Source organism: Phascolarctos cinereus, unplaced genomic scaffold (assembly GCF_003287225.1).
Source record: "Phascolarctos cinereus isolate Bilbo 61053 unplaced genomic scaffold, phaCin_HiC Scaffold_5;HRSCAF=322, whole genome shotgun sequence".
Lineage (NCBI taxonomy): Eukaryota > Metazoa > Chordata > Mammalia > Diprotodontia > Phascolarctidae > Phascolarctos > Phascolarctos cinereus.
Genome location: NW_027555958.1, coordinates 435,917,053 through 435,931,963, shown reverse-complemented (window position 1 = coordinate 435,931,963; position 14,911 = coordinate 435,917,053). Strand labels below are relative to the sequence as shown.

The window sequence follows — 14,911 nt, the reverse complement described above, 5'->3', positions numbered from 1 at the left end:
CTATTCCATGGTACCACTTCTCCCAAAGCTTCCAAATTAATGATTTACTCCTCAGTCACCCTGAAAGTGTTCTTGAAGCCAGATTGCCCCCACCTGGAGTTGGTGCTGCAGTACGGATTTAGAAACTCTCACAGATGGTCATCAATAAGTCACTGCAATAGCAGTCCGTCATTTATTAGAGTTAATCTACTTGGAATGATGATGTCAAGCTGCCAGTGAAGGCAAAGTCCTCCCTGGTACCATCTTGGATCCTTTTCCACCAGCACCACTCTTCTACAAAGTGAAAAACAAAACTAATCCAGAAAACTCTGGTGACAGTCAAAGTAAGGTTACACAGACACCGGAAAACTAATCAAGAGATTTATCCACAGTCTTGAGCTTCTACCCTTCAAGGAGATGAGAATATTCTTTATATTCAAGGGCATGAGTTCTTTACTTTATTTTGATATTGTGGAGCTGTTTGTCACCCTGTGGACCTCTTCTCAGAATCATATTTTTAAAGACATAAAATAGGATTCCTAAAGGAAGCCAATTATAATAAGAGCTAGTATTTATATAGCACCTAGAATGTGCCAAGCACTTTACAAATATGATCTTATTTGATCCTCACAACAACTCTGGGAGGTAGGTGTGATTATTGTCCTCATTTTACAATTGAGTAAATTGAGGTAGACAGAGGTTAAGTGACTTGTCCAGGGTCATACAACTAGTAAGTATCTGAGACTGGGTTTGAATTCAGCTCTTTCTGACTCCAGGCCCATCAGCAAATATAGTTATGGAAAAAAAATTATAGATGCTCAAGTTAAGGATTACTGTCCTAAAGCCATTCCCCTTCACTGTGGCCACTCCAGAAAAATGTGTATCCAGCTCCAGTTCTGGTAAATTGGCCTTCACTTGCCAACCTTATTTCACTTAAGACTGCTATTTGGTTGCAATACTTGCCGAGTTCTTGCAGAAAAGTGCCACGCCACCATTATCAGTAGGTGTGCTCCCACCATGCCAAACCATGATGAGGTCAAAGAAAGATTTTATAAAGACCCGGGGACCCTTATCATCAATGTGCCAAAAAAGGATAAGTTTGTAATTCTGAGTGACTTTAAGGCCAGAGTAGGCACAGACTATTAGACATGGCAGGGAGTCCTTGGGAGGAATACAGTCAGAAACAGCAACAGCAGTGATCATTTACTACCGAAGACTTGCGCATCTCATGACCTTCTCATCACCAGTACTGTCTTCCATTTACCTAAAAGCAATAAAACTTCCTGGATGTACCCTTGAAGCAAACATTGGCATTTAGTAGACTGTGTCATTGTAAGGAGAAGAGACAGATAGGATGTGAGAGTGATGAAGGTGATGCATAGCTCAGAATGTTGGACCAATCATAGACTTATCCTCTCCAAGCTAAACATTCTCATTCAACAAAAGAGGTGTGGGGGCAGCTAGGTGGCGCAGTGGATAGAGCACTGACCCTGGAGTCAGGAGGATCTGAGTTCAAATCCAGCCTCAGACACATAACACTTACTAGCTGGGTATCCTGGGCAAGTCACTTAACCCCATTGCCTAGCCAAAAAAAACCAAAAGCAAAAACAAAAGAGGTGGCCATAAGACAGCTACCAGAAGACTTATTGTCAACAAATTAGATCACTTCTCCATGTATGAACAGTTGTTGTTAACTTAGAAGGAAAGCTGAGCCAATACACTATTGGTAACAGTGGAGCAGAAAAGGAGTGGGCGGCTTTCAGAGATCTGGTGTACAGCACTGCATTTACTCATCTGGGCCAGAGTACTCACAAACATCAAGATTGGTTTTATAAAAATGATGGGGAGATTCAGAAACTGCTAAATTAAAAATGAGAACTCCACGGGTTTGGCCAGCAGGATAGTTCATTTATCTCTAAGAATGCACTGTTTAACTCCATCAGGAGTAAAGTGCAAGAGAAGCTTAGAGAAATGCAGGCTTCTTGGCTCATTAAGAAGGCAGGTGAAATTCAGTTTTATGCTGATAATAACAATCCAAAGTGCTTTTATGATGCCTTGAAGGCTATTTATGGGTCAAAGACCTATGATGCATCTCAACTACTCAGCCCTGATGGAGCCACATTGATTCCAAGATCATGTCCTTATCACTAGAGATGGGCTGAACATTTCTGTGGCATTCTCAACAGACCATCACTAATCAATTCTAAAGTCATTGACCATATACCTCAGGCTGAAGTTGATCCTTCTCTAGCCAGACTTCCAACTGAAGAAGAGGTTTTGAATGCCATCAGGCTCCTCTCATTTGGCAAAGCACCTAGTACTGATTCTATTCCAGCTGAGGTTTACAAGGCAGGGAGCCCACATCTCGTACAAAAATTGACTGAAATCTTCCAGGTTGTATGGCAAGAGGAGGTTATCCTCCAGGAATTTAAGGATGCCTCCATTGTCCATCTCTATACAGGAAAGGGAAATAGATTGTCCTGTGACAGTCATAGGGAAGTCTCTCTCTTAGGCATTGCTGGCAAGATTCTTGCCAGAATCCTCCTTAATAGGCTAATCCTTCACCTGGAAGTCATCACCCGAGAGCCAGTGTGGCTTCAAAAAGGGTAGAGAAAGAGTTAATATGGTGTTTGTTGCCTGATAACTCCAGAAGAAATGCCAGAAGCAGAACAGTCTGTATGCAAAGTTTATCAATCCCACCAAGGCCTTTGATGCTGGTGGTCATTAGGGCTAGTGGAAGATCATGGCAAAATTTGGTTGCCCAGAGTTCTTCAGTGTTATATACTAATTCCATGATGGTATGCTTGCATGGATGGTGCCCTCATGCTTTCCCAGTCAGCACTGGAGTGAAGCAGGGCTGTGTGCTTGCTCCCAGGCTTTTTGGCAGGATGTTTTCAGCCATGTTGTCAGATGCCTTCAAGGAGGGTAAAAATGGCATCAAAGTCGGCTACTGCACTGACGGTAAATTGTTTAACTTGAAAAGGCTACAAGCCAAGAGTAAAATGGAAGGAGATTTGGTGTGTGACTTTTTGTCTGCAGATGATTATACACTCAATGCAGCCTCTGTGGCTGAAGAAACAGAGTATGGATCAATTCTCTGCCATATGTGCTAATTTTCACCTGACAACACCAAGAAAACACAGGTGCTCCATCAGTTATAGCAAATGGAGAAATTTTGAATGCTGTAGATAAGTTCACTTACCTTGGCAGTATACTTTCTAGGGATGTACACGTAGATGACAACGTACATATTGCCAAAGCTAGCTCAGTGTTTGGCAGACTCTGAAGGAAAGTGTAGGAGAGAAGAAGTATTAGACTGCCTAACAAACTGAAGGTCTATAGAGTGTTGACCTCATTGTTGTGTGCCTGTGAAACCTGAATAACATACCAGCACCATGCCAGGAAATTGAATCACTTCCATTTGAATTGCCTCAGGAAGATTCTGAAGACCACCTGGCAGGATAGGGTACTGGACACTGAGGTCCTTTCCTGAGTTGAACTGCCAAGTATTCGAACTTTACCGGAAAGAGTGCAACTCCAATGCGCTGGCCACATTACTACGATGTCAAACATATATTTGCCTAAAAGACTATTTTATGGAGAACTCACACAAAGCAAGTGCTCACATTGAGGTCGGAAGCAGCAATACAAGAATACTTTCAAGGTTTCTCTGAAGAATTTTGGAATCAATTGTGAGACGCGGGAACACCAGCTCAGGAACATCCAGCATGGTGTGCCCTCTTCAGAGGAGGAGGTGCTGTGGTCTATGAGCCAAGCAGAATTGCAGTAACTTAAAAGAAACATGAGATGCACAGACTTAGAGACATCTCCACTCCAAATGTACCCAACCTGCGGCAGAGACTTCCAAGCTGGTATTGGTCTAATCAGCCACAGTCAGACACACTGAACCTTAACCTCAACATTGTGATGTCATTTTGATCCTCTTTAAGCATGAAGAACATCTCTTTACATTATTTTGCTCCCACTCAGGGTTGCCTCTGAGAAATCTCAGAATATTGCAGGGATGTACTTTGTGTGTAAATATCCACAGATGGTAAAGGATAGCCAGATCCCATGCCCTCCAGTTAACAAGGCATATTCAGTAGAGGACAGCCTTTACTTTACCTCACAGAAAATGTAGAAGATACATGAAGGATTCATTCTCCTTCAGGAAATCCACATTCTGCTTTCCCTCCCGACAGTTTGGACTAGAGCTTAACACACCCAAAGCACCATCCTGTGGTTTGGATTCCCCTTAAAAAAGAAGCAGAATTCAGGTTTCTGGAAGTGCAGACACTTCACCTGTCTGAATAACTTGTCACTGCAGTAGCAAAAGGCAAAGTCCAGATATTTACTCCCCCTTATTGTGGCTTAGTCCCTTTCAGCTCTTCCCACTCTAAGCCATGTGCTCAATTCAGGCCATCTCCATCTAAACTCCTAGTTTGGTCGAGTCCAGTGATTTATTAGTGAGAGAATGTTGGAGGGTTGTGGTAGAGGGATGAAAGCCTGTTGTTAGTTGGGGAGGCTCATGATGTAACTCACTTTGCATCTTTCATCTTTTCTTTTTCTTTTTGGTTCTAGTATGTGCAGCTCCAAAACATTTCTGTTGGAAATCATGCCTATGAAAACAGGGGTGCTAAAGAGTCCACCATGGCGATCTGTCAACAATTCTACAAACGAGGGGAAGCATCTATCCTGGAAATGACACCTTTGATATTGACCCAGAAATTGAAAGTGGTGACTGTCTCCCACAAGCAAACACTTTAATTTTGTTTTTCAAGTTTTGTATCATACTTTAAAAATCATAGGATCTTGGTAGCCTTCTTAAACAAACTATGCCTGATCGAGAATCTCCTCTAAAACACACCCAATAAATGGCTTTCAAGCCTTTTCTTGAAGATGATCTGGTGAAATAGAAGCCCTTACTTCAGTTTTTCCTAACATTCCACCTGAATTCGCCTTTTGGCAACTTCTATCCATTGCCCTAGTTTCTCCATGTTCCACCCCCAGGGCTAAGTAGACTGAGTGCATTCTCTTTCTACATGACTGCCTGTCAAATGATTTTGAAGATAGATACCATGTTGCCCACTAGCCTTCTCTTCTCCAGGGCATACCTCCCCAATTTATTCAGCCAATCATACGTTCTAAACTAGAAGTCCTCCAATCAAAATATATTTATTAAGTGTGGACTCTGTATCAAGTGCTATGCTAAGTGCTGGAGATGTAAAGAAAGGCAACACTCCCATTCTAATGAGGGAGACAACATGTACATAATTAAGTAACATAAGAGACATGGAGAAGGTAGATAACATCTCATCTCTCAGGGGAAGGCACTGGAAGCTGAGGGAATGGGGGGAAATTCCCTTCAGAATATGGGATTTGAGCTGAGACTTGAAAGAATCCAGGGAAATGAAGAGGTGGAGGTAAGGATGGGGAGCATTCCAGTTCATCCAATTCAAAGACATGGAGGCAGGAAATGGAGTCTCATGTAGAAGGGATTAAAATATGAAAAACTGGAAAGGGACCAGGTTGTAAAGAACTTTAAATACCAAATAGAGAACTTTACATTTGATGCTGGAGGTAACAGGGAACCATTGGAGTTTAATGAGTAGGGGGAAGGGGTGGTAATAGGGTCAGACCTATACTTTAGGAGAATTACTTTGGCAGTGGAAGATGGGTTGGCATAAGGATCAACAGGAGGCAGGGAGGCCAATTACGAAGACATTTTGGTAGCCTGTGTAAGAGGCAATGAGGGCTTCTATGGTGGTGGCTGTGTGAATATAAGGATGCTGGAAAAGTAGTAATGACAAGATGTGGCAATAGGCTGAGTATGTAGGAAGAGTTTGAGTGAAAAGTCAAGGATGACACTAAGGTAGAGAATCTGGATGATTGGAAGGCTGATGGTACCCTTGACAACAATAGGGAAGTTAGAAAGAGGAAGTTTAGGGAGAGAGACAATGAATTCTCTTTTTGGGCACATTGAGTTTGAGATACCTACAGGACGTGTAGTTTGAGATATCCAAAAGGCTGTTGGTGATGTGGAACTAGAACTCAGTAGAGAGACTAGGGCTGGATATATAGATCCAAGAATTATCTGCATAGAATGTGATGACTGAATCTGCGGGAGTTTAATGAGATCACCAAGATAGTGTAGAAGAAAAAGAGAAGAGGGCCCTGAATAAAAATTTAGGGGAGACCCATGGTTCATGGGCATGGTATGGATGAAAAATCAGCAAAGGAGACTGAGAAGAAGCAGTCAAATAGGAGGGGGAAAACCCCAGGAGAAAACAGTATCGTGAAAACCTGATTGAGAGCATATCCAGGAAGAGAGAGTGATCACCATTGGCAGGTGTTATAGAGAGGTCAAGAAGGATGAGAAGTGAGAAAAATCCATTAGATTTGGCAATTAAGAAATCAGAGGTAAATTTGGAGAGAGCAGTTTAGTTCAATGATGGAAGCCAGACTATACAGGACTCAGAAGCCAGTGAGATGAGAAGTAGATGGCTTTCTCAAGGAGTTTAGCTGAGAAGGGGAGGAGGGATATGGGACAGTAGCCAGAGAGTAGGGTAGGATCAAGTGAGTGTTGTTTTTATTGTTGAGGAAATGTGGATATGGTTGCTGTTCTTTGGATGCTTTCCAGTATAGCTCTGTATTTCTTAAAAATGAGGTGCCCAGAACTGAACATGATACTCATGGTCCAACTGGGGTACAGTACAGCAGGGCCACCGTGGCCCCTACTACTGGATGCTATCCCTTTCAGTTGAGTACAAGATTGTTTTTCTTGACTGCTGTATCACATTGTTGATGCATTTTAAACTTGCAGTCCACTGAAATTCCCAGATCTTTCAGAAAAATGGCTACTCTCTCATTTTGTCCTCCTATAATTAATTTTTTGAGCCATGTGGATGACTACGTTCATCCTTATTAAATTTGACGTTGTTTCTAACCTGTCTTATAGTCTGTGAAGATTTTTTGGGGCGTTCTGACTCTATTATCTATTCTGTTAGTGATCCTTCCCAGCTTTGGGTCATCTGAAAATTTGCTAAGAATGCTTTCACGCATCATTGATAAAAACGTTCACCAAATAGAGGATCAAGCAGAAATCTTTGGGGGTCTTCACTGGAAACCTCCTTCTAAGTTGATTGAGCAATTATTTGATATTTACCAAGTTGATACTGAACTATACTAACTATTCTTTGAGTCTGGACATTTGGTCGATTCCAACCTCACCTAAATGTACTGTTGCTTTGCCAATACCAACCCATCTTTTCCATAAGAATAGCATTAGAGACATTATCAAAAGCTTGGCTAAAATCTTATTGTTATATAAATATTGTATAAAAATCTGTTGTTGTTCAGTCATTTTTTTAGTCATGTCTGACTCTGTGACCCCATTTGGGGTTTGCTTGGCAAAGATACCAGAGTAGTTGCCATTTCCTTCTCCAGCTGACTTTACAGATGAGGAAACTAACGCAGACTTGGCCAGGGTCACACAGCTAGAGGCCAGATTTGAACTCAGGAAGAGGAGTCTTCTGGACTCCAGTCCTGGTGGTGTATGCACTATGATGCCACCTAACTGCCCTGGCTAAAATCTAGGCAAACTTTATCTCCATCATTCCCCGATCTGCCAATCTAGTAACTGTGTCAATGAAAGGAAATGAGCCAGGTCTGGCATGAGCTGTGCTTGCTGAAGCCCTGCTGGTTCTTAATGCTCACAGCTTACTTTTTGAGGTGCTCACTAACAGTCCCTTTAAAGCTACATCTTAGAAGTTTCTAGAAGTAGAAATCAAGTTTACTGGCCTAGAGTTGTTTAATTTCCTTTTTTTCCAATATTGGGACAACTTTTGTTATTCTCTGGTCCTAATTGCTTCTTTCATTATTTGTAATCTTTGAAGCATTACTGAAAGTGACTCATAAACCAGTAATTTTACCCTCTAAGAACGTACAATGTGTTTTAGACAGCAAATAGGACAAGTTAAACAGATGTGGTCCCCATTCTTGATCCCCTAGTATGGCATTCAAATTTTTATCCTCAGCTCTTAACACAGTGCCTAACACATAGCAGGTGCTTAATAATGTTTATTGCCTGAGTGATAGTGAAGAAATGTGATGGTTCTGCTAGATTTTCTATGTAGAGGTGATCTATGTATACATCTATCCATTTTTATTTATTTGTTTGTTTGTTATCTGTTTTGCCATTGGCTTAGATGAAGATATAGCTGGCCTGGCGATCAAATTTGCAGGGAACTCAAAACACGATGGAATCAATATCCAAGATTCTCCCGAAAGGCCAGAATGATGGGCAAATCTAAGATGTTATTCACTAGGGACAAATGTTAAGTTCTACACTTGAGATTAAAAAAGGAACTTTCATAAATTATAAGCTAGAGAAGGCATGGCTAGGTAGTTGACCTGAAAAATAACAGAGGGAAAGGAGGCATAATGTGGTGGAGAGCTGGCCACAAGAGTAAGGAGATCTGGGTTCAAGTCCCACTATATATTGGTTATGTGACCCTGAGCAAGTCATTAACCTCTCAGTGCCGTAGGCACCTCTCTAAAACTGTCAGTTGCAAACATTTGCCTATCTGTATTGGTAGGCATTCCTTCACCAAGAACAGCCTGTACCAATGGAATCATAAATCCAGACCAAAAAATAAAAAAATAAACAGACAAGATTCGCTCTTTATTTTGGTAATACAAATCTGTATGTTTTTTTTTAAACATTTAATTTTAATTTTATTTTTTCTCAATTGCATGTAAACAAAAGTTTTAAATGTTTATTTTATTTATTTTTAGTTTTCAATATTCACTTTTATAAGATTTTGAGCTCTAAATTTTTGCCCCCTTCCTTCCCTTCTCCCTTCCCAAGACAGCATGAAATCTGATATAATCTATACATGTACAATCACATTAAACATATTCCCAATTAGTCATTAAACATTCATTTAAAATTTTTTTGAGTTCCATATTCTTTCCCTCCCTCTCCTTGACGAGGCAAGCAGTTTTATATAGCTTGTACTTGTGCAGTCATGCAAAACAATATGTTTAAATACATAGTATCTGGAATCTTTGCAGGTGATTCCAAAGGCATCTGCCCCAGAATGTTTCTTCTGTCATATTCTGATGAACCTATCTTTGGTTCATCCAAAGCTTCATTAAAAGTTTAGGTGCAAATGAAGATTCAGAGTTCAAGAATGAGGATTCTGCCACTAATTAACTAAGTTTTGTCTCCAGCATTAGTTCTTAGCTCCTTCACTTGTGGCAAGAAATCAGATAAAAGTCTCATCTTTGAGCTCCATCCTTAATTTTGCTCTACATCGTACTCTGCTGGGTGGCTTGTCATGAACAAATCCTCAACAAAACACATCAAAAGACGAAAGATCTCTTCTTGGAAGCCACAAATGATCTTGGTTTTGGATTTGTTTCCTAGATAGTTGTGTTCACTTTGTCAGGAGAAAAACCGTGCTCTCGATTTGAGAGAACAAAATCGGCAGCCATCCTCTCTGTAGTGCCCCAAGTTTTCCAAGAGATCTGAAACAGCTTTTCTCTGCATTACTTTTTTCTTTTCCAGTTCAAGAAATAGGAATTGTAAGATTTTAAAGATTGAGCCACTGTATTTGTCTAGATTTTATTGTCCCTTTATAAATGTTCAAGAGGTTGAGATTTTTAGATTTGTGTTTTCTTAAGCATTCAATAAGCAAGCATTCATCAAACACCATGTGCCAGGCACTGTGCTAAGCGTTGGAGATACAATGCAAAAATGAAACAATACCTGTCCTCAAGAGGCTTACATTTGGTGGAATGGAGGTGGGGGAGACATGTGCATACATATGCACATAAAATAAAACCCAAGGTGATTTTGGTCATTGTGAATAATAAAAATAGTAACAATAATATATTTTAAATTACTTGATAGGGCAACTAGGTGGTAATGGATAGAGCACTGGGCTTGGAATCAGTAAGACTCATCTTCATGAGTTCAAATCCAGCCTCAGATAACTTACTAGCTGTGTGACTCTGGGCAAGTCACTTAACCCTCTCTGCCTCAGTTCCTCATCTGTGAAGTGGGCTGGAAAAGTAAATGGCAAACCAGTATCTCTGCCAAGAAAACCCCAAATGGGGTTACAAAGAGTTGCACATGACTAAAATGACAAAAATATTTGAAAATAATAGCTAACGTTTACATAGCAGATTTGCCAAGCACTTTGCATGTGCTAGATCGTTTTCTTACCAGCGCATTGGTTTCTAGTAATATTTTCTGTCTTTGCTTCTTTCTTGTCAGACTGTTTCTATGTAGATCCTATGCAGCCCTTTGATACACGAACATTAGAAGACATGAAACTCAACTTAACTCTGGACTTCCACAGGTGAGGGGGACCCATCCAATTCCCTCACCCTCTGGTGGACTGTTTCCACTCATCTAAAGCAATTCATCTTGCCTTCCAGGCTCCTGACTGTAGAGCTGCGGTTTAAGCTAAAGGCCATCAATCTGCAGACGGTCCGTCATCACGAGCTCCCTGACTGTTATGACTTTACCCTGACTGTGAGTACGAGCTGGGCTCAACTTGTTTGATGTGAATCAGAACCAGATGGGGTAATTATGTGGCTTGTAGAGGACGTCATCCTTCAAAAAGGGCAGAGCAAATGATCATTGGCCTCCAAAGACAGGCCACCATTTTAGGACGTTCAGTATCCTTAGCGTGTTCTTAAGGATTTGTTATTTTCTGCCTTGTAAAACAGCCAGAACCAAGTTTGGTTTTTAATTGATTTTCAAACTGTGTCTTAATCTTCCCCATCCTCATCTTCATATGGCTTTATCTTGTTTCGGGGTACCTTTGCTTCTTAGCAAAGATTTGAAACCTAGCGATGGAAGGGCCCTCAGAGGCCATTTGGTCCAACCTCCCACCTTTCTGATGATGGAGACAAAAGCAACTTGTCTCATAACTTCTATGCCATTCTTAGTTCTCTCGCTTCAGCCCCCTGGTCCAAATATAGAATGTAACTTAAATGAAATCTAGTTTTAAAGGGAAAAGTACATAGGCATTAAACAAAAAAATGACACTACAAATAGACTGAAGTCAGGTTTTATGCATGTTAGACTGAGGGAAAAAATATGGTGTATGCCTGGAACAATAGTCTTTATAATCTATAACAGATATATGCCATCACGCAGCAACCCACGCTCTAGGTTTATACAAATTGAGTTTCAGGTTGAAAAAACTGTATATCTTTGATGCATTTTTTCTACCAGAATATAGCTGCTGTCTAGGTCTCTATGAATTTGGGTGAAAAGGCTTAAGTTCCATGTAAGCATTCAAGGTAATAATGCATATTGGGTTCAGGATGCCTTTGTATACAGGACAGAATGCTAAAAACACAAAGATATCACAGTAGCCTGTTAACAACTGATAGAGATCTCCTCCCTTTCTGATAAGTCCTGCCTTCCCCACCAGAGCCTACCATGGATGGGGAACCTGTGGCCTTCTAGGTCCTTGGGTGTGGTCTTTTGACTGAGTCCAAGTTTTACAGAACAAATCCTTTTATTAAGGAGATTTGTTCTGTGAAGTTGAGGACCTAGAGGGCCACATGGCCTTGAGGTCACAGGTTCCCCACCCCTGGTCCTAGCCAGTCTTCTAGACACATAGTGACATCTTCTTGGATTCCTCTCAGAAGGTAAATGAACTTAGGGTTGTTAAAGAAATGACCTATATCCCTCAACAGCTCACTGGGTCTCAGTCAAGGACCTGTATAGGGCTCTAGTCTTCAGGGCTTGGATCCTACCCCTCTCCCTTAGAAGGAAACAAATTTTGGGGTTGCTAGAGAAGAAACTCCCTTCCAATCATATATGAATCATCTGAATAACTCAAGATAGTAATAGAGTGTCAAGTCCAAGCTTTTGCTCCTTCATATCATAGCCTGGTTCCTTGTTACTTCTCCATCTCCTGAGCCCTATATACAATACTTTTTTCTCTAAGAGGCTTGTGCTGTATGGGAACTCATTCTCTCTTTGGAACATGAGTTCTTAAACTTTTTTTCTTTTTTTGTGTGATAAACCCCCTTTGACAGTCTGGTAAAACTATGATCCTCTTCCCAGAATAATGGTTTGTTGAATATATACATAATTTACAGAAATCCTAAATTTCAGTTAGATATTAGTGCAAATAAAAATGTAATTTTTTAAAGCTACTAAAGCTTAAAACGTTACTAAGACTTTTGGGATACCCAGTATATACATTACGTTCTAGTATTAAAGGCCTATTAATTAATGACATGGTTTTAGTAGGACTCAGTTGTTATCTTAGAATAAGGAATACTCTCCTTTTAAATCCATTTTTATTTTTATTTTTCTTCCTTTCTTCTATTCTTCTTTTCTTCCTTCCTTCCTTTTTCCCTTTCTTCCCTTCCTTCTTTCTTTCCTTCTTCCTTCCTTCTTTCTTTCCTTCTTCCTTCCTTCCTTCCTTCTCTCTCTTTCTTTCTTTCTTTCTTTCTTTCTTTCTTTCTTTCTTTCTTTCTTTCTTTCTTTCTTTCTTTCTTTCTTTCTTTCTTTCTTTCTTTCTTTCTTTCTTTCCTGCTTTTTTCTTCCTTCCTTCCTTTCCTTTCTTCTTTCATTTATAAGGAACACATATAATACACAAAGATATAGTTAGATTACAATGAAGAGATTGATCTAAAATATATTATACCAGCTGGAGGATTTTTAAAAAAAGGAAGAGCAGTGACATATAATAAAGTGAAATTCAAAATAAAATCCTGAAAGAGACTGCCTGAATAACAAATATGTAATTCTCAATTTATACACAGCACACAAGCCAGCAGTTCAATTCATGCAGGAAAGATTGAGTGACAGCAGAAGAAAGAGGCAAAAACACAGGGTGTCTCCAAAGTCTTAAAGCAGTTTAAAACTTTAATAGCTTTAATAATAAACTGGGTGTTTCACAGTTCCTATTTATAGCAAATAAAATGAGTAACATTTAAGAAATCACAGAACCAAATTGTTTATTGAATAAGTTATAATTATTAGATAAATGGGAAGATCTCAGTAGGCCATACAGGGAGCACATTTGTTTTTTTAATATGTGTATACTGGGGGAACATTCAAAGTAATTTCTTATTAATTTTTTTTTTGTTTGAACCAGATGTGTTATTTCATTGATTTAGGGAACTCCTGATGAAAGAACAGCCTCTACCACTGCAGGTCTAATGCAGGAGCCTTCTCTGCCATTTATAGTCTTCTAGAGTGCCTAGAGATTAAATGGCTCGCCCAAGGTTACACACCCATCGTGTGTCAGAAGAAGGACTTGAACCCAGGCCTTTCTGATTCTGAGACCAGCTCTCTAGCTATCAAACTGTGTTACCTCAATTTAAAAAAATCTCTGATGCCTTATGTTTTTACACCAGTGATTTCCCGATAAATTCCTCTGCCCAGCTGAACCCTCACTTCTAACAAAGGAAAACAGTCAAACAAAATCAAACAATAAAACATGCAACGTTCTCTGTGGTGACCCCCAGGCTTTCAGGAAGAAGGAATGTGTGAGTTGTTTGTATTTCACAGTCTGGAATCAAGTTCCTTTCGACCTGTTTCCATGCAATAACCCTGGCCTTGAGAGTTGGGCATTTCGGGGACCTAGGTTTCAATCTTAGCTCTGCCATGTGCTGGCGTTATTGAGCTGAGTGACTTTGGACGAATCACTTAAATCATCTAGACCATCTTCCTTAAAATTAAGACATTGAACTAAAGCCAGGATTCTTAACGTTTTTGTGTGTCACGGATCTGTTTTTAGGGGGCAGCTAGGTGGTGCAGTAGATAGAGCACCGGCCCTGAAGTCAGGAGGACCCCTGAGTTCAAATCTAGCCTCAGACCGAACACTTGACAAACACTGTGTGACCCTGGGCAAGTCACTTAACCCCAATTGCCTAAAAAAAAAAAAAGAAGAAGAATAGAATAATGTTTTTAAGTGCATAAAATAAAATGCATAGGATTGCAGATGATATGAGTTGCATTGAAATACCATCCTGAAATATTTTTTAAAAACCAAAATCACTGATCCCAGTTTAAGAACCCCTGGTCCAGGGGTGGGAAACCTGTGACCTGGAGGCCATATGGGACCCTCTAGGTTCTCAAGTGCAGCCCTTTGACTGAATCTGGGCTTCACACAACAAATCCCCTTAAGGGTTCTAGCTCTAGGGCTAGAAGGGACCCCAGAGGTCATCTAATCCAGCCCCCTCCTTTTACAGATAAGGAAACTGAGGCCTAGGGTGGTGAAATCACACAGGTAGCAAGTACTGAGCTGCATTTTGAACCCAGGTCATAGAGATAGGTTGTTAATCCATCCTTTCAGTCGTGAATGACTCTTTGGACCCCCTTTGGGATTTTCTTGGCAGGGGTACTGGAGTGGTTAGCTATTTCCTTTTACAGCTCATTTTACAGATGAAGAAACTGAGGCAAACAGGGTTAAGTGACTTGCCCGGGGTCACACAGCTAGGAAGTGTCTGAGGCTGGATTTGAACTCAGGAAGATGAACCTTCCTAGCTCCAGGCCCAGCTGTGCCACCTAGATCAATTGACTGATAGATAGAATGAGCATTTATTAAATGCTAATTGTGTGCTTAAGCATCATGGGATCATATCTCTGAAGTAGTAAGGGACCTGAGGGGTCATCCAGTCCAACCATCTCATCTTCCAGATGAGGGATTTAAGACCAAGGAGGCTAAATGATTTGCCCAAGGTTACACAGGTGATGTGTCAAAGATTGGAACCCCAGGTTCTTTGCTTCTAGAGCCAGAGCTCTCTCCCCTGAGCCACACTTCCTCTTTGGACTCCAAATACATGGCTCCTTCCCTGTGCCATGCTACTTCTTCAGCACCTGGAAAACTGAGAACATAGCCTGGTAAGAGTTTTAAAGAGTGTTGATAACATCACCAGCAGCCAGAAC

The 14,911-nt window shown here is 40.5% G+C and overlaps 1 protein-coding gene across 1 annotated transcript in view; it reads left to right on the top strand.

The window, feature by feature from the left end:
- The window catches only part of MCOLN3 (mucolipin TRP cation channel 3), a 46,579-nt gene that overhangs the window by 13,253 nt on the left and 18,415 nt on the right, over positions 1 to 14,911 (top strand). The window contains 4 exon segments of the mRNA XM_020988726.2: positions 4,561 to 4,656; positions 4,659 to 4,716; positions 10,262 to 10,346; positions 10,426 to 10,522. Coding sequence (XP_020844385.1) covers positions 4,561 to 4,656; positions 4,659 to 4,716; positions 10,262 to 10,346; positions 10,426 to 10,522 — 336 coding nt within the window.